Below are 25,366 nucleotides of genomic sequence, written 5' to 3'. Positions count from 1 at the left end.
CTCCACGGCCAACCGGGACGCTGCCGGTCGCGCAGTCGAGGTATCCGCAAGCCTCGCATCCCCAGCATACTCCCTCGCATGCACCACACCAGGAAACACCAAGACACATTACGCACTACTGACTACACAAGGAGACGGCGATACAGCTACAGCGGGGGTACATTTACAGCCCGGCGCCAGGCGCTCACGAGTCGATCACCCAAACTCAACCAACACGACGACATCACAAAAAAAACACGAAAACACGAAAAACATGACCACGGAAGAAACGCAAAGACAACGTCCCGGACTCGGTGGCCCAGCCACCACCTGCAGGCCCCTCACAACGCCCTCCAGACTCTGACACCCTCCTCGTCGTACTCAGCGCCCTCCCCGTCCGCCGCCGCAGCAGCAGCAAAAATGTCCCAGACGGGCGTGTAGTCGTCGGCGCCAGCGCTGCGACGCACGACCGCGGCAGCAGGCACGCCCAGCAGCTCGTCGCAGCTCCCACCAAAGCCAGCGGTGCCAGCAGCACCTTTGCCGTCGTCCACCGGGGACGCGGCGCGCAGGTCAATGACCGACGGCGTCGGCGGCGGGGACGCCCACCCGTGCACAGCAGACGGGGAGAACGGCCGGCGCGGCGGGTAGTGCACGTCACGGCCCCCCTGCCACGACGGCCACGGTTGCGAGTCGGAGGAGCCGAACGAGGTCGGGGAGATTGGGGAGGTCGGAGACGAGGGCGCGCTGCTGCCGCTGCCGCGCTGTAGGACAAGGTCTGGCGTCGACTGGATGCGGACGAAACCCGGCCGGGCGTGGGCGTGGGCGGCGCCGCGGCCGCGGAGTGCGGGCGGCTGCAGCGCCGCGGGGAGGGGAGGGAGCGGGAGGGAGCGCGTATGGTAATGTGTGTAAGGATAGGGTGGCGCATGTGTCGAGGCGGGCAACCAGGGGTGCGAGGGCGCGAGGGGGTGTGAGCGCTGGCAGGGGCTGCTGCGCGAGGACGGCCTGAGGAATGAAAGCGAGAAAGTTGTGGAGGAGAATGCGTTCGAGCGCGAGGACTGGCTGTTGAGGCCGGCGGCTGAGTGGCGGGAGGTGACTTGGCGGGAGGCGTCGCGCCAGATGCGCCAGATGTCGGGCTGGGTGCCGAAGACGACAAAGATGGCGATTGGGACTGGGATGGTGCAAGTCAGGCAGGGTCGAACGATCTGCAGCACGGACACTTACAGGTGGAGCATATCAGATCTGGGATGGGCTACAGTAGCAGCATCAGCATCAGCAGAGCAGTTGATATCATAGACTTACACTTGTCAAGTTGATGGCCAACATGATGTTGAGACTGCACCAACGTCAGCACCAACGAACGAGTACAGTAGCGATTGACGCCTTACCAGAGCCCGATAAACACATACACGCCAAACACACACACCCTGAACACGAGGGAGAAATCCAACCCGCGGCCGTTTCTGGAGAGCTGCTTGATAGAAGACCGGTTTCGGTAGAGCAGCGCGACTATCCATACTGGGAGATGTGCGTCCATGTGTGAGTTTGACGGCGCCGGCGGATCACGACAGCGGCGCACCTTCTAAGACGATCGCGGCGAGCGTTGCTACGGAGCCGACGGTCCCGACGGTCTCCGTCCTGTCGTTCCCGGGTCAGCAGAGATCCAGGCCGTCGGCGACGTGATAGGGACTTACAGGTGTGCGTCATTAATGACGCAGTAGTACGTTGCCCGGCGTACTAACTGCGGGTCACGAAGGCCTATCTAAAATGAATGGAGCATTAGACCAAGTCTTATAAGCTCATGACGGTAACGCACTACCAGTGTTACCAAGGCAACAGAACCGTAGACGATCCAGGGAGATACCAGACACTGTTGGATTGGTTAGTTTGCAGGGCTCCTGTCCACGGCTTACAGCTACGTACTATGATGGTGCTAGCATGTAACATCCGGTCATCCGTGAACCTTGATCCAACCGCAGTTTGCACAACGAGCCAGATCTACGGAGGTAGGCGGATGAGCGCAATGACCAAATGCGGCAGGAGGCGCATCAAGTGTCAAGATAGCACGGAAGACGTCCCAAATTTGGGTGTGGGCGGGAACAACATGGAAGAACGACGAGCGTTGGCACGACAGGAATGACGTACATGGAAGATCAGCGCTGGGGCCGTCAGCGCAACGCTGTGGAACATGCCGCATACATTGAGCGACACGAAGGCAAAAAAGATTAGGCCAAGAAAGACGCACAGGGCTCTCTGGGACGTTGTCAGGACAGCACTTGCAAGGCAGACCTGACGCCGTGGCGGCGGGCCTGTCACCTGCCCCACATAGTACCTGGATACAGGTACCGAGCTCGTGAATGAAGGGGGGTCGTGCATGGGACGACAACGTACAGCAAGAGGACAGACGGAAACGATGAGATCCACCACGAGAAACACATCGAGATGAGCAGGGGGTTTCGCGGTCTCAAAAAAAGTGAGCTGTGGAAGGCAAAGAAAACAAAAGCTCGCTTGCACTCACTTGCGCTTGGTGGTAGGCCAGAGCATTGTCGCCAGTAAGAGGGTCAGTCCAACTCCGCCAACCAGCTGAGCAACGAGGTAGAACCATATCTTCCAGTCTGCATGGGCATAAGACGAGGTAGAAATGCTCGATGAAACGAAGGACTGGGCTGAGTTGGGCATGGCTCGGCCGGTGCAGCGCGGTCAGATCGCACAGAGTTTGAAGTCGGGAAGATGCTCGCCGTTCTCGGCGCGATGCTGTGGTGTCAACCCCTCGAGGACGTGTGCGTCGGAATGTGCATGAAGATGCAGTGTCGCCTGTGGGGAGAACTAGAAAGGATCGTCTGAGCGAGCGAGAGTGGGGTGGTTAAGACCGGCTGGGAGACGGCGAGCGAGGTGGGTGGGGAGGGGCAAGGATCGCTGGGTTGGGCCGGAGGCTGGGCGGCGCCACACGCAGACGTCGAAGACACGTCCAGAGCTCAGTGCAAGTCAAACGGTGACGGTCGATTGAACTCTCGCATTGCTGCTGCCGAGCTCTTCGCCGCCGCGTGGGCCTCGAAGTCGCCCGATTGGGCATCTGGGCGACCTGGATAAATGGTCCGCACTGACAGGCGGCGCCGTGCAAGGAAGTGCTGCCCCTCCCGCACGGGATCTTCGGTCGACACTGGAGAGAGAACATCTGGACCCAATCACTGGGGTTAGCTAACTGTCTGATCTCGCAGCTTGACGTGGGACTTTGCCGCAGTAAGAATGCCGCGACAAGGATGAGGCGGAGGCAGTCACAGATACCAGGCACAAACGTCTCGACGTCCAACATCAACGTCGGATACAGGCTGATGTGCATGTGAATGGTCACCGCCATGTGGACGGGGGGAAACAAAGCGAGTCGTTGTCATCGGTCGTGTCCGAGCGCCACCAAGTTTCTTCAGGCGCTCTTATCACGTGACACAAGGTCTTTGGGTTACGACCCGTTTTGGCATTCTTATGTAACCTCTTATCTGTTTCTCGAAGGGGTCTGAAGTGCACTAGCTCAACCCAGAAGCTCACTTTGCTCTTCTGAGCAATTCACATAATACTTGCGAATAAGCGAGTTTGCACATTCACCTCTAAGCCACTCGCTGAGCAGGCCCTTTGGTCAAATACTTCCCTACCTAGCATTAAGACACAGAACGTTAATCTCCGTTTGGTACCGATGCAGTGGATTCAGAGAAACTGTCAGTCCACAGTGCGTATATAGTTATGCACGATGTCGCGGTCGTACCACCCTTCGGCGATACCCGCTAGCAGAGCAACGGGGGAGAATGGCAATCATAGATAGATAAGTAAGCTGTCAATGAACTGATCCTCACCCGACACAGATTGCCTTCGAGCATGCATGAAGCACAGGGCCGTCAAGATGACCGGTGACTGAGATTTGAACTTTCTACAAATACAAGCAAATACACCTAATCGGTCAAGAACGGAAGGTTCCGACACAACATTCACCGCCCGCCTTCTAGCCAGACAAACTACTCACGATTGCTGACTCCGTACCGCTCCAGAAGCCATCATCCCTGACCAAGGAAGGCTTCACGAATACTTCGAGAGTTTGTCTCACTTTCTCGTCGCAATTTTAGTGGCCCGGAATTCTCTTGATGTCGCAGCCAATGTTCACGGCAGCCGTTTTCCGAGATATGAGGCTGGCAGCCTGGGAACGACATGCAAAATGTATTGACGGCATGGCCTCCTCTTCCCTTGAACGGATCCCCGGGACGGTTTGGCCTCGGGATGCACGCTGCGTCACTGATAGCCCGAGACCTCTAAGAGCACCCACCACTCGTCCACCCGCCGTCCAGCTCGAACTCGAGCTTCTCTATGACCGTCGCGCAGGTTACAGCTGCACGTTCGATACCACACTATGAGCCTGCACCTAAGACTATAGCGGACTGTGGGCTGTCTGTTGGGACATTGCGCGTACGCCGGCTGACATCCCTAATCTGATTTATGCGTACTTGGCAGTGGTCGACCCTCCTTCTACGTCATCAACCATGGCCTGTCTTCTGAGCAGGTGCGCACATCGCAACATTACATCTGTTACTTCTGATCTGAAAAACATATGAATACAGAGAGACCATGCCTTCGATATCGCAGCGAATATTTTATTCAAGCAAGCGTCAGACGAAGAAAAGGCAAAGCATGTGGTAGAATACTCAAGACGTGGTGATTGCAGAGGTACAAGCTTCGGCAACACCGTACGACTGGTTCGGTGCCGCAGCGGCGGTCTCACATCACAAGGGGTGTTGCTGCTTTTCTTTTTTTTTCCTGCTAAAATCAATTCTCGGGCCTCAGCGGCGCAAACGTATGAGAAGTGGTCCATATGCACCTTCCGAGGCGATAGTATTGCTCTTGTCTTTGTTACAGTATGGGCTTTCCTGATACTGTACCCGTACGACCAGCCCGGCGGCGGGTGTGACATGCGACAGTCGGCCACCAGTCCGGCGAGGCGGCGAGTTCGACAGTGGCCTGTGACACCAGTCAAGAACGCGGCGGTCAAGACAGACACAGGTTTTTTCTGGCGAAAACTAGGCCAAAATTAGATAAACAATAACCAAATTTTTCCTGCTAAGGCAAATTTAGGTAAAAATTGGAGCAAAGCCGGCCAAAATACGGTAAAACTAGAGAAAAGGGAAGCACTATCTCTGATTGTTCTTAGGTGAAAACCGGAGAAACACAGGTTCTTGTTCAACAAGCTTTAGAGTAATTATACAAGGGAAAAAATTGTGCTTACCATCCTGTGGGAGCGGCAATACAGATAGGAACAGTCATGGCGTCACCGAAAGCGCGAGTAAGTGTTTTCTGCGCCGCAGGCCCGAAAAATCTCAAATATTGATTTTAGCAGAGAAAAATGCGCAAAACGGCGACATCCCTTATGAAGTCGTGACCGCCGCTCTCAAGAGCGGCGGTCGAGGGCTGTGTGATGCGTGACGCGCCGGACCGGTCGTACGGGTACAGTATTGGGCCGGCGCTCGAGGATGAGGCATGCAGCATGTAACCGGCGGGTGCTTGACTGGATTGAGACTTACAATGGTGAACTTCGACCAGACCACCGCTTCAGTGCGGCGCGTGCTGGTCAATCGGATCGTGACCAAGAAGGAGCGTCCGGAAGCCCTGCGGCCGCCCTTGCCAGAGCTCGACGTCTTCAGCCAATTCGGCGTCTTGCATCCCATCTTACAGCAGGGTCTCCATTCTGAGACGCCACTTGTTTCATTCTTGGACGTTTCCTCTCCGACGGCACTGACTCTTCCGTAGCCTCGTGGCCTTCCGGACTCGAGTTCTTCGAAGGAACCCTTGTAAACCACCACCGTGACCGCGGGGACGCCGCCGGCGAAATATATGGTATGCGCCTCTTCCTTCCGATTTATAATTGTCTGATGCTCAACCTGAGCGCGCTTCTCGAAATAGCGTAGAGCCCGACCAGAGTCGGAGCCTCAACCACGACATGAATGCTGAGATCTGCTGCCCACGCTTGCCCCGGGGAGGAAACGGGATCGAACAACGTTTGACCTAAGGGCCGCATCGGCACGTCCAAACCGCCTACCTATTTGTTTTTTTTTCTTTGTCGGAAGGGACGAGTTTCCGTCTTCCAGACCTCCACAGCATCACGGTGCTCTGGTCCTAGTTAGCAGCCGTTCTCCAGAGCCTGTCTCCCGACAGCAAGCGGCGCTGGTTCCGGTACATCGACAACGCCCTCGTAGATACCCGCACCGCAGCTGCGTAGTAGACGCCGTAGCCGCTCACCCAAGAGAGCTTAACAGGCCATCAACACCGGCGATGCGATGGAGTTCCTCTCCGTGTGCACTACCGCGCGATGATACACCGTGTCGCCGTGCCAGACGCGCTCCGGCACCTTCTGCTTTACCATCTTCGATGATAATGTCAAGTTCGCGCCGCTCAGGCTCGCGGAGAGCCCCGTGCTGCGGAGAGATGAAAAGCGTTGGCAGGCAGCGCTTTGACGACGGGCACGCGCCTGACTGCGGAGGCGTATCGCAAGAGCCGGATGCCTGCGTGCAGCAGGAACGAGCTGAAGAAGGGGCGGGAGGATGGGGCGGATGCGAAATACGTCGAAGGCGTCTTGGCGAAGCACTACAGCTGATAGGACCTGAGGCCATCTGTGTCTTCTTTGAGGCGTATCACGATGCTATTGCTAGAGAATAGCTTGGTGGAAACACCGCATGATATCGGATATGGCTTTCCAGGGAGGATGGGCGTGCAGCCCAGGGTTGGCCGGGCTGGCCCTATGTTGCGTATCTAGGAATACAGACAGCCTGTCGTCGGACTGTGGAGCCGCGAATAGGGAAGACCACGCACATTACGAATTTTTGCGGAGACAAGGCGATGAGCGACATTGAGCCCCACAAGTAAGCGAACAATGCCATTTGTTTGAATTATCGACGTAAAGTAGACTAATGCAAGATAAATAATGCGCGTTTCGACATATGTGCCAGAGCATTTTGCAAATCCGTAGTGATGTGGAGATTCAGCCTATCCGTAAAGTTCCATAGAAGACATAATGGGAACGTGTAGAGCTATCTTTTACCGCCGTTTCAGCACCAGGACGAGATAAAGTATCACCCGGTAGACCAGCGCAATGATGAGCAGGATGCAGGCGTACAGTTTGAAGCTGATACCCTGGATGGCGAGGGCCTGTGAACATGCCATCCATCAGCAAGCTGATAACAAGAGCCGCCTGGACCGACGCACCCGGAGCACATCGTCGCCAGCGAGTGCACACTGCCCCTGGGCAATCAGCGAGCTCGGGTAGTCGCAGAAGCAACTCCCGTCCGCGAGCGTCGCACATCCGAGCGTGATGCCGTGGAAGTCGTTGAACACGAGCAGGTCGAACGCGTACGTCTGGAAGTCGATGAAGTGCGCCCAGTCATACCAGAACCGGGGGAGATTGACCGCGCGGATGAAGTATCCGCCGACGGACTGAGATAAGCAGGTTAAGTGGCGAGGTTCGGCAGATGCGGGATGGAAACGGGAAAAGGCTCACCATCCAGAAGCCGTTCAGGAACGACGCGATAGCGAGCGAGGCGACGAAAATGGGCAGTGCGGCAGCGACGACAGCGGACTGGTTCCGAACATTGTTTAGCATGGAAGAAAGGTACGGTTGGCCGGAGCAAGGCGTACCTGAGACTCTGCGGTGTATACCGCCAGGAACAAGATGCCCAAGAAGCGGAAGAAGTGTTCCGCACCAGGGTTGAGCCCGATGCTCCAGTAGCAGATGACAGCGAAGAGAAGGACACAGATGAACAGGTATGGCAACGTCACAATTGAGTTCGCAAGGACATATGCACCGGGACCGTAAAGCCCGTTCATGCGTTCGCGCATGAAGACCTGGCGCTCCTCGAGGAAGGCTGGGATGCCTGCGACGGACATGAAGCCTAGAAAGGCGACAGAGAAGAAATGAACCGATAGCCTATCGTTCTGTCGGCCACATGAGACCTTGTCCTAGGAGGCTGGAATTCGGAATTACATACCACTTTAGCGGACGTCTGGGCAAGGTTGACCCAGATAGTGGCAAGCATAACGCCCATGCCAACTACACCCTGTCAGCGGTGGTATGGAAGTTGAAGGAGGCGCGACCTACGGTACATCCCGATGCGCACGCCATAAGCGAGAAGATTGCGACTGTAATTGATGACATTCCGTTCCATCAAGATTCCAGTACGATGAACGTTCCGTGCGACGGCAGCATAGAAGCCCCTCTTTCCGCGTGTCAAGTACCGTGCGGTCCCATTGTGTTCTGTTAGCGTCTCGTGTTCGTCCTCTTCGCGCGGACCTAGGCCATTCGCATGGGCGTAGGCCGTCCACCGCTGTGCGAGCTCATCGACGTGCACTTCGCGCCGCGCAGGGTCCGACATAAAGTCGGTGTTAGTAACCTCGAGCGCATGGTCGGCGGGGTTAGCGTGCATCGGCACCGGATGGCCCAATCCATCGCGAAGATATGCATCCAGCTGATCTGTATGAAGGCTGTGTGAGTGCCGAAAACTGCGCTTTATGCGCTAACTTACTGGTCGGACCGAAGTACATCGTCCTGCCCCGAGCCAGCAAAAGCAGTTTGTCGAACAAAGCGAAAGTCTCCCAGTTGGGCTGATGGATGCTCGCGATGACGATGATACCATGCCTCCGAGCGATGTTCCTGACTTTGAGAAGCAGAAAACGTCAATATGTGGCTTTAGCGAGACAGATGAAAGACATACTCGCTGTCAAGACCTCCCGGCTAGTCCTGCTGTCGAGGCCGCTAGTCGGCTCGTCCAGAAGCAATATTCGTGGCATCGTCACTAGCGCGGAGCCGATCGTGACCCGCCGCTTCTGGCCGCCCGAGATGCCACGCTGCACAGCATTACCGATGCGATTTTGCGCCGCCTCTGTCAAACCCAGATCAGATATGACAGCTGCGACACGGTCGTTAATGGCGTCGGCGGGAGTCGTAGCGTCAAGGCTATGTAGGGTCGTGAGCGGAGTTACGGCTACGCGTGAGTGTCCGGGACAAACCTTAGCCGCGCTGCAAAGCGAATAGTCTCATGAACGGTGAGCACGCCGAGGAGGGCGTCGCTCTGCTCGACGTACGCGGCGAGGGCACTCATGTCTGCGCCAGCATCGCCATTTACTGTTACCTGTAGCACCATCAATCAGTTGAACAGTTAGCGATCGTGTGGTAGGAAGTCTTACCAAGCCTGATGTGGCAGATGTGCGCTTAGAGATAACGTCAAGTATTGTCGACTTGCCGGCCCCCGATGGACCCATGACTGGCGCATTGTGTGAGCTGCTGCGGCGGACGTGGGAGGGGACACATACTGGCAAGCAGCTCGCCGGAGTCGACGCTGCCCGAGACGTCCTGCAGAATCTTCTTTGATTTCACTGAAAAGGTGACGTTCTCCCATTCAAGCACAAGACGCTCATGAGACTTCTGGCTCTGGAAACGAACAGGTGGGATATTAACTGTTCGCCGCAGGCTGCGGAGGCCGCTGCGCTCACCTCGAGGTCGTCGCTGGAGCCCTGCATGGTGGTGGTAGTTGGACAGGGAGTAGTTGCAGCCGTTGGTTGGCATGGACGCCCTAATGGCACTTAAGACAATACATGGGATCCCTGGATCATGGAAGAGCCCGAGCGCAGGCAGCTCGCAGACAACCCACATGGGGTAAGCAGGGAACTCCTGTGTCGGCATGAGCCCGTAGATGCTATCACACAGCCTAAGCGTTGAGAGTCTTGAGACTCGTTCAGACGACGGATGGCAGTGGCCAGCAGTCAAGGCGGATGTTGCCTTTTACGGGCAGATGCGCACCGCTAGCCCGCTCACGTGACTCAGGGCAGTGCTAACCGATGATTCTCTTGCTCACGCAGAGCCCGGTGCCTGGGCAGGTGCAGCGAACCAGAAATACGCCGATAAATAGCGTTCAGCCGGCTCGGCGATGCTGTTCGTCTCCGTGAATGTTTATGGGCATTCTGCTGCGTGCACTACACCACGAGGACAAATACAGGCCGCACCCTAGGGGCAGTGGGGAGACGTGTGTGAACAGCAAGGCAACTTCATTGAAAGGGACATGGCGCGGCGTAAGGGCTCGCTTCATCAGTGGCAAAGTAGAGCTGATACTGTTAGGCTGTGACTGGCAAGATGGTGGGATGGGCAGCTCCGCACTACTGCGGGCCATCAGTGCTCCCTTGTGAGCAGCTTGTCAGGGATGAAGATAGACTGAAGACACCATCGGCCGAAGCCAACTCGGTTGGCGGCTGGTAAGCGCCTTCGCGGCCGTCCACCGTGGATCAATCAGGAAACACAAGACAGAACCAAGCGACCACATTGCCTCACAAAACAAGCTGGAAAAGAAATTAGAGTGCGATCGAGAGAAGGTATAGGGGACGATGCATAAAAGGAAATCCTTGTTCACCGGAGAGATGGACACGCGGAACGAGGCCTTCACGGAATGATCATATACACAACGAGCTAATGTAGCTCCGCCACACCACGAGGGCACCCAACGCCAAGATCGTACGAAGGCTGAGGGTCACAATCCCGCGTCATGATGAGGTATCAGGAAGGATAGGATGCCGATTAAGCGAAGCACAAACAACGTCGGCACGAAGTCCAGATACAAGGAGAAAGGACCCTTCTCGCATCGTGGTTCGATTCCGAATTGTGGTGCGTGCCAGTTGTGCATGGACTCGAAGTGACTTATGGGAGTTCTGCATTGTTACCGGATCACAGATTGCCGCAGGGCACACCTCGGCTCAGGCTAATTTCCTCGAGATGTCAGCGATCTAGCACAACCCGAGCAGCTCGGACGCACATTTGTATTGTATGAGGCACTTGTTCTCGGTGGGGCAAGCAGATGCACTGCCGAACCAGACGATCTGCCTATTTGTAATGTGTGGCTCGGAGATGCAAGCAAAGTTACGGAGAATATGACGATCCTGAGATTTCTCTGCAGATCGCCGGTTTCATAAAAACGTGGTGATGAGAGCGTGCAGGTCCGTATTTCCAGATGCTGAAGCACATCTGGAAAAGCCTATCGCGCGCAATCTCTGATCATATTTGTGCGTCGGACCACATAGTGAGGCTTCTTACCGGGCCCGCGAGCTAAACGTATTTCGGAACCAGCGCACAAAACAACAAAATCGTTGCGTACCATGTCTAGAGGATCGTCCGCTCAGGCAATCCTGCTTGATCTCGTGGTGATGCGGTGCACAGAGGCAGGGAAACTACCAACCCGGTTCTCCCCGAGAACTTTGTGGCGGTCGGCAATTGCCGAGAACGCACCGCTCCGAGCAAGTAGAGGCACAAGTAAATAAGTACTATCCCTGTCATTTATATCGCACTAAGATAAATGAATTGCTTACATCCCGCAATGCCACAGAGATGTCAATAATTAAATTTCCGGAGTAATACATACAGCCCTACAAAGTTGCTACGAAGCCTATTGGAGCCCAATATTAGTACAACAAACAATTGGTGTCTACTGGGAACCAGAGACATACTACCAGTAATGATACAATATCTCACGCTGCGGGAGAGGTACAAGCTGTGTAGAGCGGGAAGAGAAGCGAAGTCGAGCTGTACAGTCACTGGGCGCTACAGCGCCGCAAAGCGGTGCACGAGGCTGAGTGTCCTCGGGGGAAGCAACACATGGTCTAGCACAGCCAGCCAGTCAAAATGTCCGCGCTTTCCATAGTCCATGGATCTGTCGATTAGACTTCATGGCCACCCATAGGAAGGGTACGCCGAGTACGCCGCAGCAGAGGTCGGCGGAGGGCACGATTGCGGATATACGTAGCGCGGGCGGTATGCAATCACAGGCTGCAAGCTAGCCTTGGCCACATGGTGGATCTCGAGGAGGTAGAGGTCTTCGAACTCGATGTACCTCTCCCCGACGCGCCAGCTGGGGTCGCTCGTGGACAGCGGGGTCATTTCCTGCGTACCATGTCGGCGACGAGCGGGCGGCGGTGTGGCGGGACTGCTCACCTCGATAAAGTCCTTCATGACCTCTGCGACATGGATGGCCATCTTTGCACGTGTAATGCTCTCCTTCTCGCGCGTCGCACGCAGCGCATGCTTTTGCTTGCCAAAGGCGCCGTATCCTGGCCACTGCACGTCCGAGTCGTCGTGAATGGCGGCATCGTACAAGCGACGACAATGCCACGCACCTCAATACGATAGGTGACCTTGACACCGAAGCCTTCCAGTAGTCTGTCATCAGCATGTGCCAGACCAGTGAAGATTCTCGCTTGTGCGTCGCTGAGTCGGATTCCCTTCTGACCATTGACCCAGAACTCGACTACTCCGATGGAGTGGGTATGGTTTCTCTGGATATTTGCAGCGTATGGCCGTTGGGGCACAATGATTTCTGGAGTGTACTGGAAGCAGATCTTAGCACGGGTCAACGGATCAGGTGAAGAAAAGACTAACTGAGGAAGACATGCGGGAGTACTGGGATGCGAAGGAGTTGGGTCAGACACGACCTTATATTGAGACACAGGCAGATATACGCACCGAGGCACCACAGTATTGAAAAGGGGCGGACATCTTGTGGCTGAGGCTGAGTAGATAGAACACGGTGTGCTGCCGATGCTGTTCAACGGCACACCTTATATAACTTCCGCGTCTGTGATGCCACAAAAAGCACAAAGGAAGGCTATGCGGGGATACACACCCCACAAGGGATCCAAACGAATTGGACGCCAAAGCGTGAATGCATGGAACGTGTTGTCAGTGACAGCCAGGCATCTTCCGTTCAGCACCATCGAACGCTTTCCCGCGAGCAGCATTAGCGACGACTGCGCACGACGCTCTGACGCTATTCAATCAAGCCGTATAGGGTCCAATGGATACGGGCCTGAATCCTTTGCGAATCTCTGCCAGAGGCCTGTCAAGTCTTGCGCAGTATTATGTGGATTAGAAGAGCGCTTACACAGCAACCAGGCTGTGCGCTTCAGAAAAATATCAAAGGAAGTTCACGGAAGGAGATCGGCCAAAGCCGTTCGTAAAGCCTGCTGCTCTACACGCGCCTTTTGCTGTGCTGCCGATGGCGGGACTACATCGGAAGTAATCTGAGAAGCCGCTAGGGCCCTGACGCGGACGGTGTATTCGCCCTCTCGTCCTGTACTCGTCTCGAGGATGACGGATGGTGTTGATGTGCATTCAGAGGCGTGGATGAGCGAAATCTTCAAGAGGTGGAAGATAGATCCTACGTATCAGAAAGAAACAATACGCAGGGGCGATCGGTAGTGATCCGCAGAACTCTGATCTCACGAGGCGGTTGTGCACACGCACTAGCACAGCATCATGACGATCGCAGTATGAAGTTAACACCGCAGGCATGCGGCAGCGCAGAAATACACGCCCTTACTGAACGACAAATGAGCAGTACAAGGGCCTTCACCATGTGTTCCTGGCGGTACACTTAATGAAATGCTAGTACTAGTACCAGTGAAACGTTACAGCAGTGGTCGTACACGAGGCTCGAACCGACACTCGCGGAGGTCCACAGCCCAGCATAACATCCACTAGCCATACGGTCACCGCCCCGGATTGTACAAACGCAATGGCGAACTCAAGCTATCGGTTGTCCAAGCGCCATGAGCGCTGAGCACGAGAGCCCTATGCCCAGCAGCAAGGGACAGCTCAGCCCGCTGGTCGTCGGAAGCGCAAGCTGGTTTCCTAACGCCGCGGCCACACCGCGTTCGAGGTTCCAACGAAAACAAGGAAGGTTAATTGGGTCATGTATCATTTCCACCACAACACAGGAACCCAGCCCACCAAGCCCAGACCCCACCCAGCAAATCGCCGGGGAAACATGACGCCGAATGGATCAAAATCACCAAAGTTTTCTGTCCTTTGCCGCCCAGGCTACTGCGCAAACGCTAATAGAATACACCGACAGAATCACCACCGCCCACCAATCCGAGGTGTAGATTGTCGGTATTGTAAGATTGACCAGCCCGGTGATTACATTCGCCTGTGATAGAGCAGCGTTGGAAGATGTCAACTTCGGCCTTCCCGGAGCGCAGTGACGGAAGTGCCGGGGACACCACTCACAAGAAGGAAGAAAAGAAGCCCGTTACGGTTGACCGCCTCGAGAAGAGCTGGCGCACTCGGCGTCCCTCTGCCATCCGTCCGGTCGTGGTTCATGAGCACTGTATCCGGCTGTACTTTGAGCTTTGAAGTCGGGGAATACACGGATCTTGACAACGGGGACGGGAAGAACACGAGGTCAAGGAGCAGATAGCCCAGCAGGAATGTCGTGTTGTATGCAGCAATCCAAATTGTATACCGTAGGTTAACCTGTACCGACGAGTAGATGCCTTTAGGCGACAAGTTCTCGCACCGAAGGGTGAGGATCACGCACCACTCGGCGGGACATACCGCCTCCAATGTCCATCCAGCTCAAGACGCCGAGCGTCGTCCACCACAAGACGGCGTACGAACATAACTCTGTCGCTGTCTTGTCGTTCTCCCGCCGATTTGGAATTCGCGGACCTGGCGCCGTACGTGGTGTGTCATCGTCGCTTTCTGAGTCCGATCGGTGGGCAATGTCCCGCGGGGCCCCCGTACCGTTTTGGCGTAGTTCATGCTGCATTCTCCGGAAGAACGATGGTGAAGATGGCAGGATGACGGTGCCTGTCGACAAACCCAACAAGTGCAGCGCCAAATAGCCTATATCGTGTTTAGCTAGATCTGCATAGCACACGGAGCGCGCTCACCGATCAGAGACACTATTCCCTCTTTGTTTGCATTGACCAATGAGTCCCGTGGCGCATGAAGGACGTATGACATGAGACCCCCAGAAGATAACGCAGTTTGATAGGCTTCGTGCTCTCATGTCAGAGGTAAACCTGACCCAGACAGGAAGCGAAAATTAGACCGTACCAACTGCCAGCATAATGCCCAGCGCCGATATCGGCAAATAGGTCATAAACGGGTGAAGCAGAATTTGCAGCACAGGGACGAAGCCTAATGTCAGGAAAAAGTTCCAGTGTCTGCCGTATTCAGTCTCATGCTCCTGAGTTCACTCTTCAGCGGCAAAGAGAGAGAGAGGTGGTTATATGGTTCGCGTACGGGATATTGGGTTCCCTTCACTGACAAAGTTCGAAACAGACCAAGCAGGAGAAGCGGAAAACATTTGCGCATTGCGGCTGCCACCTTCGGAAGCACAGGTGCCTTCAGGTGGGCAGGGTTCTTGATCAAAGGAATGGCAGATACAATGCCTTGGGAAAAGATAAAACTTCCGACACCAACATCCATCTGGCAGACTTTTAGCGAATAATTACGAAACCAGGACAAAGACTTACGAGAGAAGCACCAAAGGTTTCGCACTTGGCCAAAATGCGCGGGAACACCGGGAAATCGACAGCGAGAATGCAGATGGCTGTGAGCAGTAGCATATGGGCTCTGTATGTCGTCAAAGCCGCCAGAGGTGGAATTGTCGAGTCAAGCTGTACATGTGGCTCGTGCATAGCGCCACCTGCAGCATCATTGCTCCCGACTAGGGAGGGCCTTCGACTACCATGACGACTGCCAGCTGCAAGCGTGGATGGAAGTGGGGTTCCGGCTTCACGTGGAGGGACGAGCAGTAGCACCGAAGTAGGTAACAATATCAAGAGGAGCAGATACCCCGGGGAGAGCGCAAAGATTGTAACAGAAAGAAGTAGTGGTATAACAAGAACTGGAGCGTCCATGTAGAAGTTCGTTGTCTTCTGTAGCGGCAGTCGAGTTCGAAGAGCCGAGTGCAGGGCTATGGACGCCTGACCAGTATCAGCTCTCTGCGACACAGACAGACAAAGCTGACATATACCAACGCGGCTAGCGAGACCATATTTACGTGACCAACAGAGGAGCCGGTCGTCCCAGAGACGAAAGCTTCTTTCGAGGTTTTGTAGTCCAGACTTCCATCCATCCTTGCTGCAAGTTTGGTGAAGCTGAGGCTCAAGACTGCGGGGATACTTGACGGTGTTGAAGCAGACTGTCTCAATGAAAGCTAGGATGCGCTGTATATGACACGGAAGGTGATGGTGGGTTGTAGAGTCGTTGTCCATTCCGCGCTGGCTGTTGTTAGCGTCAAAAGTATCACGTGACGTTACGAACTTGGGTGTGCAGTTCTTTCAGCCTTCTTTGCGACTCTTTCGAAATCAATCCTACTAGTATGCGGGGCAAAGGCCTCCCACGCCGCTTGTATCCCTCAACTTCAGATCCTCGAGCTCTTTTACGCTCACAGAGTCTCTTTAAAGCTCTGAGCGGCGGTCACCCTGGGGAGATGCGAAAAGACAAATATTGTATAAGAAGACCATCCGGCTGCCTGGCCACGTAGAGTATCTTCAATACGTGACCATCTCTTCCGACCCTGCAAGCGACTTTATTGACCGGTCGTTCTATAAAGAATCTGACTCGTCCAATTGTAGCATCGAGCGGCCAATACGCGGACCGGTCTGCTGATTGACAACTTCAATGGCTCCCATGGCTGTAATTTAAAGCGTCCTTTGAGCACGAGGTACATCAGACCAGTCAAACGCCGAACCTAGTCTCCTGAGCAGATAATGAAGGAGAAGGAGCCTATTTAGTGCTGATAACAAGTCCACAAACCTTTCTTCCCGACGGCCAGGTGGGTAGGTAGCTCCTGGCGAATCGTACGACTATTGACATCTTCATTAGCATCATGGAGGACCAAAGCGTGTCTAAAAGTCCGCACCTCGCTGGGCTCAACGTCTCAGACCACGATGCCGTTCTTTCGTCCTCGGAAAGGCGCCTCAACGAGCTCGGCTACAAGAGCGAGTTTCGTCGGGACATGTCGCTTTCCGGCGTCCTGGGCATCTCATTCTGTGCCATTGGGATTTTGACAGGCATGAGCAGCGCGTTTCAAACCGGTCTTTTCTCCGGAGGGCCGCTCGGGCTCTTCTGGGGCTGGAATGTGAGGATCTGCCAAACCATTTCCTCCGCTTCCGCTTGGCGCCGCTAACCACGACGCATCATAGATCTGCAGTTTCTTCATGCTTCTCATCGCACTGTCTCTGGCCGAAATCTGTAGTGTCTTGTACGTGCATCCTTTCCATCTGCATACTATTACCAAAGCTAACAGGGTCGTATTCCGTCAGCCCAACCATGGGTGGCCTATATTTCTGGGTTTGCAAGATGAAACCGGATCAGCCGATCTTGGGCTGTGAGCCTTTTTTCTTTCACCCAAAGGATGACTTTTTGACTTATTCTCTTTTCCCCCAGTTTTTGTACGTCCGCAAGGGACCTTGTAGGCGGTTAATTAACCATATCATCAGACAGGCTGGATCTACAGCATCGCGATGGTTTTCACCGGTACGTCTGGCAACCTAAGGTGCATTCTACTCTTCAACGCACGGACTCTGCTCACTCTGAGGGTCTCACAGTGTAGCTTTGTATCTTGCATCCCTTGCAGAAGTTGGACGAGGCAGAACACTCACCCGAGTAGAGATAGCCGCAATAGCATGGGGTGTGAATATTCTGTCAGGCGTCATCAATACTGTTGGAACTAAGGCTATCGGCGCCTTGAGCATCTTCAATTTGTGGTGGACACTCGGTGGTACACTGGTTCTGGTGATCACTTTGCTTGTGAAAGCGCCTGAGAAGGTGTGTCTGGGTCATTCATAGTTTTTTGCTATTCTAATGGCTGAAGTAACTCGTAGAATTCTGCTCAGTTTGTCTTCACGGACTTCGAAAAGTACGTGAAAGTTCTGCTGTGATCTTCAGGGTTACTCGTGCTGATTCAACCTTAGCTTTACAGGATGGCAATCCAGAGGATTTGTCGTACTACTCGGTTTTCTGCAGGTAGGCACCTTTTTATAGCCGAAGACAAACGCTGACGGATATGTAGGCCGTCTACACACTTGAAGGCTGCGAAACAGCCGCACAGGTGGCGGAAGAGGCCAAGCGTGCAGAGCTCCTCGCCCCACTGGCGGTCGTTGGTAGTATCGTCGGCTCGTGGTTAATTGGTCTGGCGTACATGCTCGCTTTACTTTTCTCTGTGCAGAGTATCAGCAACGTACAAGCCACATCGTACGCCATTCCCATCGCCCAGCTGTACTTCGACGCCGTCGGCAAGCGCCTGACGTTGATGTGCCTCACTGTCATCATGCTTGCACAGTTCATGGCCGCCGTCACGGCGTTCACCGCGAGCTCTCGTCTTTTCTATGCCCTGGCCAGAGACGACGCGTTCCCGTTCAGATCCTCATTCATGACGCTCAACCGGTACCAGGCTCCGTATGTCGGCGTCTGGCTGTCCGTCCTGATTGGCTGCATCATCTCGTGCTCTTACATTGGGTCCGCCATCGCAGTAAGCCCAACGACTAGATTGACCATCGTACGCCATGCTAATGCAACGACTTTGTATAGTTCAATGCTATCCTCTCTTCTGCGGCTATCGCGGTCATGCTCAGCTATATGCAACCCATCCTCATCCGAACAGTCTGGCCTTCGACCTCGTGAGTATCAGCATCGCAGGCCTTTTGCACATGGTTTTTGACCTGTACTATGCCCAGGTTGCCCAGCCGCGGCCTGTTCAGCCTGGGAAAGTGGTCTTGGCCAATCAACCTAGCAAGTTTTCTGGTGCGTGTTTTTCGCACTCCGGACCGGGCGTCTACTGAGCGCGGAATTCACAGTTCACCGTATTCATTTGCATTCTCTTCATTCTGCCGACTGCGATGCCCGTAACAAAACTTAACATGAACTACGCCATTGTCGCCATCGGTGGTGTCGTGCTCCTTGTCGGCGCCGTCTGGAGATTCTGGGGCCGCTTCCACTTCTTCGGGCCAGTTCGGACGCTGACAATCGAGCATTACGAGGATGAGGCAAAGACATGAACCACCCTTCTCTACCGATGGACCTCGTGCTACACTCAAATAGATGCAAACAATTTTCACGAGCTCCGGTACTAGGCTAGTTATAGTGCTTCACCAAGACGCCGTTGATGTATTCTTCCTCTATCCCGCTTTCTTGTCCTATCTTCAATTCACTTTTGCCGTATGCAGCGGTCCGGCCTTTGCGCCACACTTCCGTAGTCGGTGCGTGCTCGTCGTCAAAGCGCCGCTTGATGCCTTCCCTCTGCAGCACCGGGCTCTCTGCGAGCGGAACGAGCTTGACGCTGTCGTCGGGGATGGCGAAGTAGAAGGTGCCGAGGCGCGTGTAGCCGCGCTGGTCCTCAGGCGGCTGCACGACGCGGTGGATTGTGGCTTTGTAGTATCCTCCGGAGAGGAACTCCATCGCGTCCCCAGCATTTATGACCTATCGGGTTCCCGTATCAGCGGTGCCTATAGCATCTACACGTAATGGCACCTACGATGGCATTGTCGATGTGCCGGACCCAGCGCCACTTGCCGTCGGGCGACAGGATCTGAAGAGCAGCTACCGGTTGAGACCATACAATCGTGATGCTGCCGAAGTCTAGGGCACGGGCATGGGTCCCTTCCGACAGAAAATGAGTGGATAGCTGTACGTACCGGTGTGGCCCTTGAGCCATACGTTGTTGGATTTCGCTTCTTCTTCAGCAGAGCGCGGATAGCTGCGGCAGATCTCAGTCCCAAGCTATGACCTTGGTATTAGGGTACGGACTATTTCATGAAGCGCACTACAACACGATTCATATTGAGCATCCGACGACGGAGCACCAGAGAGCAGAGATGCGTACCATATGTTTCACCAACGGTGTCCCAACCATGGATGTTTACGAAAGTCTCCTCGGGAAGCTCGAGTCCAATGGCCATGAGGCTACGAAAGGGTCAGCGCTGGAAAAGAAACATTCAGAAATGGTGGCATTACCGCAAGATTGGGTGCAGCACGTTGAAATGATTGTGCTTGGCGAAAGCATCGAGCTCTGGCAAGAGCGGCCGCAAAGCTTCTGGATGCTCCTTCTTCGTCACAATTCGGTTGACTGGCGTTCAAAGAGTAAGTCTGTATTGGACCAAAGTTGTTGCTTGATCTTACTGTTGTAATTTTCTATCTGGTCGCGCACGCCGCCGTCTACATGCTGGGCTCATGAGCATCATGCGAAGAATCTTGAAAACCAGCCCACATCAAAAGCTTACCCAGTATTGTCGGAGCTTGTACCCTTGATACGATCCCGTCTCGAGCATCTTGCCAATATATTTCAACTTTTCCTCCTCCGACACTTGTTCAAAAGGAACATCGCCAATATCGAAGATCCGGTCCTTCTACACCAAGAACCAACGGACTTGTGAGACATGACAGACGCGCCGATGAGATGAACGGACTTGTTTAGGAGACAAACCGTGATTGATGACATAGAAGAAGCCCTGAGTGGACATGGCATCCCTAACGATCCTAGAAAGCTCGATTCGACCCTCTGGGGTCGAGAACTTGGACAAGTCGACTACCGCTAGGTCCGCATAATCCACTACATCACAGATGTCAACACCTGGCGCCATTTTTCAGTATAAATCGACCCACGATCTGCCTTAGTCTCAGGTGCGGGCACGTAATGCGGCACCGGACGCGCTATGGTCTGCGTGATGGTCATGGTGAAGTTCAAGCCTGACGTGCGCCTCAGGAGGTATATATCTAAGCCGTGAGGTCATTTGCCAAGGGAGGGAGGTCACGCCATCTATACATTTGGCACGCCATTCCCAGTTCGTATCGCGGGAAACGACTGCTGTAAGCGTAGCCTGCGGCACTGAAAATTGTCGACAAATGAGTAAATCTTCGAAATATTTGTGGACTGTACCATTTTCTTTTCTTCGTTGAGTATCTCATGTCGCTCAGGGGCAGCGGCTCTGGGCAGTCATTCTAGCTTGAAGACAAACGGGTAGTGATCGATTAATACGGGGCGTTGCTCGGAACTTCCCGCCTCGACTGATTAGGTACATTTACCTATATTTGTAGAAGGTTGAGATCTTCAGGTTCCGACACCTTAAATACTTGAGGCATATGCAAGTCGGATGAGGGTGAGGGCCGACAGCTTACTCTTCTATCTGCAATGGCCATTCTTTTACGTTACCTCAAAGGCTCACGGGTATCCAGGGGTGCAGGTGAATCGTGAAAGCCCACGGGCACCGTGGTCGGCACCGACAGCCCCGACATGCAAATTGAGTGACTGTCTATTAGCCGACATCAGCAACGTACGACACATCACAGAAAACACAGCAAAGTTACGTTATCAGTGTTCTCGAGACTGGTGTATTTTCTGAATGCACCTTATCGGAGCATAGTAGGCCCAATCTGCGACGGAAGCTCCATCAATACATTGTCTCAGACGTGGGAAGCGCCTCCTCATTGCAGCGGGAAGTTTCTCCACAGACTCTGCAGGTGGTAAGGCTTCGCATCAAGACATACACATTGCAGTGGATTGCCGCGGCAATGACGGATGTGTTGCTGATTCTGGTTAGCTCTCGCTCTGCCACGGCGGCCCGCGGGAAGTTATCAGCTCGCCGCGACCGCTCACAAGTCCTTGACTCCGATTTACGGTCGGACTATAGGCGTGGCATGTGAGTCTTTGAGCGACTGATTAACGAGAAGCCGCTTACGGCAGTGGGTGGAAGGCTACGACTCCTGGAGCTTCGGACGGAAGACCGCCGACTCCTGCTGCGATGAGCGATACTTGACTACGCTCGATCACTAGTGGCAGGTGCAGTTTTTTTGCTTGCATAACCAGCCAAAAGCTAGGCGAACAAGAACCTGTGTTTGACCGGGTTTCATTCGAGAAAACTTGGAGACAGAACTTCCTTTTCCGCTAGTCCCGTCGCGTTTCAGCCTCTTTTGGCTGGTTTTGCACCAATTTGCGCACCAATTTACCCCAATGTACAACCAGGGAACAATTGGTTCTTGTTTTCCCAATTTTGGCCGGGTTTCTTCAAGAAAAAAACCGTGCTTACCGTGACCACCCTGTGGATGCTATCCCTGAACCGTGTTTGATAAGCGGGGCGGTGTTTGACAATTCTGGTTTCCCTCCTTCGTTTTGCACTGTACGGCTTTGAGAGTTTTTTATGGCTTAGTTGTAATATATCATAGTGTTTATCTAGGCAGTACTTATATAAACAGCCATCGCGAGAGGGGAGCTGGTTTGATAAAACTCTGGTGCCGAGAATATCGACGCTTTGATAGGTGACCTAAGATTGATCGTCTGGGGCATATCCCACGAAATTTGGTCCGAACATAGGTCTTTAAATGTCTTTGCGACTCATCCCTACATTCCATAGCAGCGGGTGTGCCCAATGAGCTGCCTGAAGGACAGAATGAGCGTTAGCGACGAAATGGCATTGCAGCCAATCCGTTGAGCGCGATGACGCCCAAAACAGCAATTTCGTGATTATCAGAGTTTCGCTTGGGTCGTGACTAGTCAATCAACGACATGTCGTACTACGATATCCACTATACACGATAATCGCCACACAAAATCTCGGTAAAAATACAGGTAGATAGACAGAGGGTCGCTGTACTGGATCATATAACATTGACGGGAACGTGGATGCAAAGGAGCAACATACGAAATGGTCTAAAGTAGTACCAAAAGGGGGTGGGAATAGTGACTGAAGAACTAAACACAGCTCAACTGAATATAACCATACACGCTGGATATATATCTACATTGATATACTAATACTTATGAAACGTCCGTGTACTCAGCATGGCCTGCACAGCCGTCGAATGCGAAGCCCGTGGGTAGCATCCATGGCGCCGCTATACGCCAGTCTCCTGAGCTGGTGGTGGTGATTGTGATGACGCGGTGCCCGAGCCATTTTCGGCCTCGCGGGAAGCCCGTTTGATCTCCTTAACCTCCTTCTGAGCCTCCTTTTCGGCGCGCTCATATTTTCATCGTAGTCTTCGGCGATCTTGTAAATTTCCTTGCGCAGCGACTCGGCCTCCGTGATTATAAGGATGAGGCAAAGACGTGAAACACCTTTCTCTACCGATAGACTTCGTGCTACACTCAAATTTGACAGTTGCAAACAATTTTCACGAGCTGCGGTACCTGGCTAGTTATAGTACTTCACCAAGACGCCGCTAACGTACTCTTCCTCTACCCCGTTTTCTTGTCCCTTCTTCAGTTCACTTTTACCGTACGTAGAGATCCGGCCTTTGCGCCACATTTCCGTAATCGGCGCGTGCTCGTCGTCAAAGCGCCGCTTGATGCCTTCCCTCTGCAGCACCGGACTCTTCGCGAGCGGAACAAGTTTGACGTTGTCGTCAGGCATGGCGAAGTAGAAGGCGCCGAGGCGCGTGTAGCCGCGCTGGTCCTCAGGCGGCTGCACGACACGATGAATCGTGGCTTTGTAGTATCCTCCGGAGAGGAACTCCATCGAGTCGCCGCCATTTATGATCTATTGAGTTCCCGTATCAGCGTCGCCTATAGCGTCTACACGCGGTGTGGCACCTACGAGGGCGTTGTCAATGTGCCGGACCCAGCGCCACTTGCCGTCGGGCGACAGGATCTGAAGACCGGCTACCGGTTGAGACCAAAGAACGGAGATGCTGCCGAAGTCTAGGGCACGGGCATGGGTCCCTTCCGACAGTAAACGAGCGAGTAGCCGCACGTACCGGTATGGCCCTTGAACCATAAATTATTGGATTTCGCTTCTTCTTCAGCAGAGCGCGGATAGCTGCAGCGGATATCAGTCACAGGTCACGATTGTGTCGTTAGCTCACGAACTATTTCATAAAGCGCACTGCAATACGAGCCATATTAAGCATCCGACGAAGGAGCACCAGACAGCAGAGACGCTTACGCCATGTTTCACCAGCCGCGTCCCAGCCATGGATGTTTACGAAAGTCTCCTCGGGAAGCTCGAGTCCAATGGCCAAGAGGCTACGGAAGAGTCAACGCCGGAGGAAAAAATGTCCAAGAATAGTGGCGCTACCGCAAGATTGGGTGTAAGACGTTGAAGTGATTGTGCCTGGCGAAGGCATCGATCTCTGGCAGGAACGGCCGTAAAGCTTCTGGATGCTCTTGCTTCGTCACAGTTCGGTTGACTGGCGTTTAAAGAGTAAGTCTATATTAGAACAACATTTCGTCCTTAATCTTACTATTATAATTTTCTATCTGGTCGCGCACGCCACCATTTACGTGCTGGACAGCTCGTGAGCATGCGAGAAATTTTAAAAACCAGCCCACATCAAAAGCTTACCCAGTATTGTCGGAGCTTGTACCCTTGATACGATCCCGTCTCGAGCATCTTGCCAATATATTTCAACTTCTCCTCGTCCGATACTTGTTCGAACGGAACATTGCCAATGTCGATGATCCGGTCTTTCTGGACCGAGAACCAACAGGCTTGTGAGACATGACAAACGTACCGATGAGACAGAACGGACTTGTTCAAGAGACAGACCGTGATTGATGACACAGAAGAAGCCCTGAGTGGACATGGCATCCCTAACGATCCTAGAAAGCTCTGTCCGACCCTCTGGGGTCGAGAGCTTGGAAAAGTCGACTACCGCTAGGTCCGCATAATCCACTACATCACAGATGTCAGCCCCTGGCGCCGTCCCTCAGCATGTGACTCGGCTCACAATCTGCCTTAGTGTCAGATGCGGGCACGTAGTGCGGTACCGGAGGCGCTGTGGTCTGCGTGATGGTCATGGTGAAGTTCAAGCCTGACATAGACAAGTGTGCGCCTCAGGAGATATATATCCAAGCCATGAGGTCATTTGCTCAGGGAGAAGGTCACGCCATCTTTACAATTGGCACGCCATCCACACGCCATGTACACAACTGGCACATCGTTCCCAGTTCGCACCGCGGGAAACGACTGCTGTAAGCGTGGGCTGCGACACTGAGAAGGCTGGAAAAACTAGCGACAAATGAGTAAAATCTTCGCGATATTCGTGGGTGTACCTGTTCTTTTCTTCGTTTGGTTTTTTATGTCGCTCAGAGGCAGCAATTCTGAGCAATTCCTCTGGCCGGGTTGGAGACGAGCGGGCATGAGCATAAGTAGCAGCGCCCAGACAGCACTGTTCGGAACTTCCCGTCTCGACTGATCAGGTATATTTGTTCGTATTTGCAGAAGGTTGAGATCTTCAGGCGTCGACCGCTTCGACGACTCTCGGCCTCTCTAACGTTTGAGGCAGCTGCGAGTCAGGTCGATACCGACATTTTACTTTATTATCTATGATAAGAATTTTTTACGTGCCTCAGTGCCTGCAGTACCCAGGGATGGACCGTGGAAACTCACGGGCACTGCGACCGGCACCGACGGCCTTCGACACGCAAATCGAGTGGCTGTCTATTAGTCTGCCTGATATCAGCAACCTACGGCACATCACAGAAAACACAGCAATGACATACTATCAATGGTCTTGAGACTTGTGTATGATCTGAGTATACCTCGGAGCATAGTAATCTGCGATGGAAGCTCTAGCAATAGTACACTGTCTCAGACGTGGGAG

General features: G+C 53.8%; 5 protein-coding genes across 5 annotated transcripts; all 5 read right to left on the bottom strand.

Annotated features, from left to right (window-relative positions):
- Positions 1-121: 121 nt before the first annotated feature.
- On the bottom strand, positions 122-3,355 carry PHACADRAFT_208365 (uncharacterized protein). Its single transcript, XM_007395015.1, has 12 exons — positions 2,495-3,355; positions 2,368-2,439; positions 2,222-2,308; positions 2,122-2,155; positions 1,900-1,974; positions 1,793-1,846; positions 1,671-1,738; positions 1,556-1,614; positions 1,365-1,494; positions 1,279-1,312; positions 1,201-1,228; positions 122-1,147 (listed from the first exon to the last, which is right to left on the bottom strand). The coding sequence occupies exons 1-12, from the start codon at positions 2,653-2,655 to the stop codon at positions 321-323; spliced, it is 1,629 nt and encodes a 542-aa protein (XP_007395077.1). The 5' UTR covers positions 2,656-3,355; the 3' UTR covers positions 122-320.
- A 3,464-nt stretch (positions 3,356-6,819) lies between these two features.
- On the bottom strand, positions 6,820-9,535 carry PHACADRAFT_254935 (uncharacterized protein). Its single transcript, XM_007395014.1, has 12 exons — positions 9,493-9,535; positions 9,313-9,430; positions 9,187-9,263; positions 9,010-9,131; positions 8,715-8,956; positions 8,526-8,657; positions 8,102-8,473; positions 7,992-8,053; positions 7,642-7,938; positions 7,505-7,582; positions 7,213-7,440; positions 6,820-7,155 (listed from the first exon to the last, which is right to left on the bottom strand). Exons 1-12 carry the CDS (start codon positions 9,517-9,519, stop codon positions 7,045-7,047), a joined length of 1,866 nt encoding a protein of 621 aa, XP_007395076.1. The 5' UTR covers positions 9,520-9,535; the 3' UTR covers positions 6,820-7,044.
- A 1,811-nt stretch (positions 9,536-11,346) lies between these two features.
- On the bottom strand, positions 11,347-12,552 carry PHACADRAFT_254932 (uncharacterized protein). Its single transcript, XM_007395013.1, has 5 exons — positions 12,503-12,552; positions 12,419-12,439; positions 12,157-12,366; positions 11,975-12,097; positions 11,347-11,923 (listed from the first exon to the last, which is right to left on the bottom strand). Exons 1-5 carry the CDS (start codon positions 12,533-12,535, stop codon positions 11,708-11,710), a joined length of 603 nt encoding a protein of 200 aa, XP_007395075.1. The 5' UTR covers positions 12,536-12,552; the 3' UTR covers positions 11,347-11,707.
- Positions 12,553-13,698: 1,146 nt separating this feature from the next.
- On the bottom strand, positions 13,699-16,036 carry PHACADRAFT_172903 (uncharacterized protein). Its single transcript, XM_007395012.1, has 8 exons — positions 15,804-16,036; positions 15,301-15,753; positions 15,068-15,253; positions 14,879-15,011; positions 14,713-14,817; positions 14,358-14,665; positions 14,048-14,293; positions 13,699-13,967 (listed from the first exon to the last, which is right to left on the bottom strand). Exons 1-8 carry the CDS (start codon positions 15,903-15,905, stop codon positions 13,827-13,829), a joined length of 1,674 nt encoding a protein of 557 aa, XP_007395074.1. The 5' UTR covers positions 15,906-16,036; the 3' UTR covers positions 13,699-13,826.
- A 634-nt stretch (positions 16,037-16,670) lies between these two features.
- Positions 16,671-24,758, bottom strand: PHACADRAFT_254928 (uncharacterized protein). The gene is made up of 21 exons (XM_007395011.1): positions 24,491-24,758; positions 24,293-24,435; positions 24,106-24,231; positions 19,952-19,994; positions 19,787-19,898; positions 19,656-19,735; positions 19,580-19,595; positions 19,468-19,529; positions 19,308-19,411; positions 18,631-19,252; positions 18,511-18,577; positions 18,365-18,453; positions 17,841-18,305; positions 17,749-17,794; positions 17,659-17,693; positions 17,381-17,602; positions 17,274-17,328; positions 17,222-17,226; positions 17,098-17,161; positions 16,978-17,036; positions 16,671-16,913 (listed from the first exon to the last, which is right to left on the bottom strand). The coding sequence occupies exons 1-10, from the start codon at positions 24,558-24,560 to the stop codon at positions 18,908-18,910; spliced, it is 1,101 nt and encodes a 366-aa protein (XP_007395073.1). The 5' UTR covers positions 24,561-24,758; the 3' UTR covers positions 16,671-16,913; positions 16,978-17,036; positions 17,098-17,161; positions 17,222-17,226; positions 17,274-17,328; positions 17,381-17,602; positions 17,659-17,693; positions 17,749-17,794; positions 17,841-18,305; positions 18,365-18,453; positions 18,511-18,577; positions 18,631-18,907.
- Positions 24,759-25,366: the final 608 nt, after the last annotated feature.

Source organism: Phanerochaete carnosa (assembly GCF_000300595.1).
Source record: "Phanerochaete carnosa HHB-10118-sp unplaced genomic scaffold PHACAscaffold_4, whole genome shotgun sequence".
Classification (NCBI taxonomy): domain Eukaryota; kingdom Fungi; phylum Basidiomycota; class Agaricomycetes; order Polyporales; family Phanerochaetaceae; genus Phanerochaete; species Phanerochaete carnosa.
Note: the sequence above shows the minus strand (reverse complement) of the source record. Positions and strands in the feature narration are given on the sequence as shown.

Bases quoted from the DNA above. Each gene is read 5' to 3' on its own strand.
- PHACADRAFT_208365 (XM_007395015.1), bottom strand. From the start codon at position 2,655: ATGCCCAACTCAGCCCAGTCCTTCGTTTCATCGAGCATTTCTACCTCG. The intron at 1,313-1,364 runs GTAAGGCGTCAA...ACGTTGGTGCAG, and splicing joins TATGTGTTTATCGGGCTCTG to TCTCAACATCATGTTGGCCA. The intron at 1,229-1,278 runs GTAAGTCTATGA...CTGCTACTGTAG, and splicing joins TGGCCATCAACTTGACAAGT to CCCATCCCAGATCTGATATG.
- PHACADRAFT_254935 (XM_007395014.1), bottom strand. From the start codon at position 9,519: ATGCAGGGCTCCAGCGACGACCTCGAG. The intron at 9,264-9,312 runs GTATGTGTCCCC...ACAATGCGCCAG, and splicing joins CTCCGGCGAGCTGCTTGCCA to TCATGGGTCCATCGGGGGCC. The intron at 8,054-8,101 runs GTAGGTCGCGCC...GACAGGGTGTAG, and splicing joins CGTGCGCATCGGGATGTACC to TTGGCATGGGCGTTATGCTT.
- PHACADRAFT_172903 (XM_007395012.1), bottom strand. From the start codon at position 15,905: ATGGATGGAAGTCTGGACTACAAAACCTCGAAAGAAGCTTTCGTCTCT. The intron at 15,254-15,300 runs GTAAGTCTTTGT...AAAGTCTGCCAG, and splicing joins AAACCTTTGGTGCTTCTCTC to ATGGATGTTGGTGTCGGAAG. The intron at 15,012-15,067 runs GTACGCGAACCA...GAGTGAACTCAG, and splicing joins TGAAGGGAACCCAATATCCC to GAGCATGAGACTGAATACGG.
- PHACADRAFT_254932 (XM_007395013.1), bottom strand. From the start codon at position 12,535: ATGTCCGCCCCTTTTCAATACTGTGGTGCCTCG. The intron at 12,440-12,502 runs GTGCGTATATCT...TTCGCATCCCAG, and splicing joins TTCAATACTGTGGTGCCTCG to TACTCCCGCATGTCTTCCTC. The intron at 12,367-12,418 runs GTTAGTCTTTTC...ATCTGCTTCCAG, and splicing joins ACTCCCGCATGTCTTCCTCA to TACACTCCAGAAATCATTGT.
- PHACADRAFT_254928 (XM_007395011.1), bottom strand. From the start codon at position 24,560: ATGACCATCACGCAGACCACAGCGCCTCCGGTACCGCACTACGTGCCC. The intron at 24,436-24,490 runs GTGAGCCGAGTC...TCTGTGATGTAG, and splicing joins ATCTGACACTAAGGCAGATT to TGGATTATGCGGACCTAGCG. The intron at 19,412-19,467 runs GTACGTACAGCT...CCCGTGCCCTAG, and splicing joins ATGGCTCAAGGGCCACACCG to ACTTCGGCAGCATCACGATT.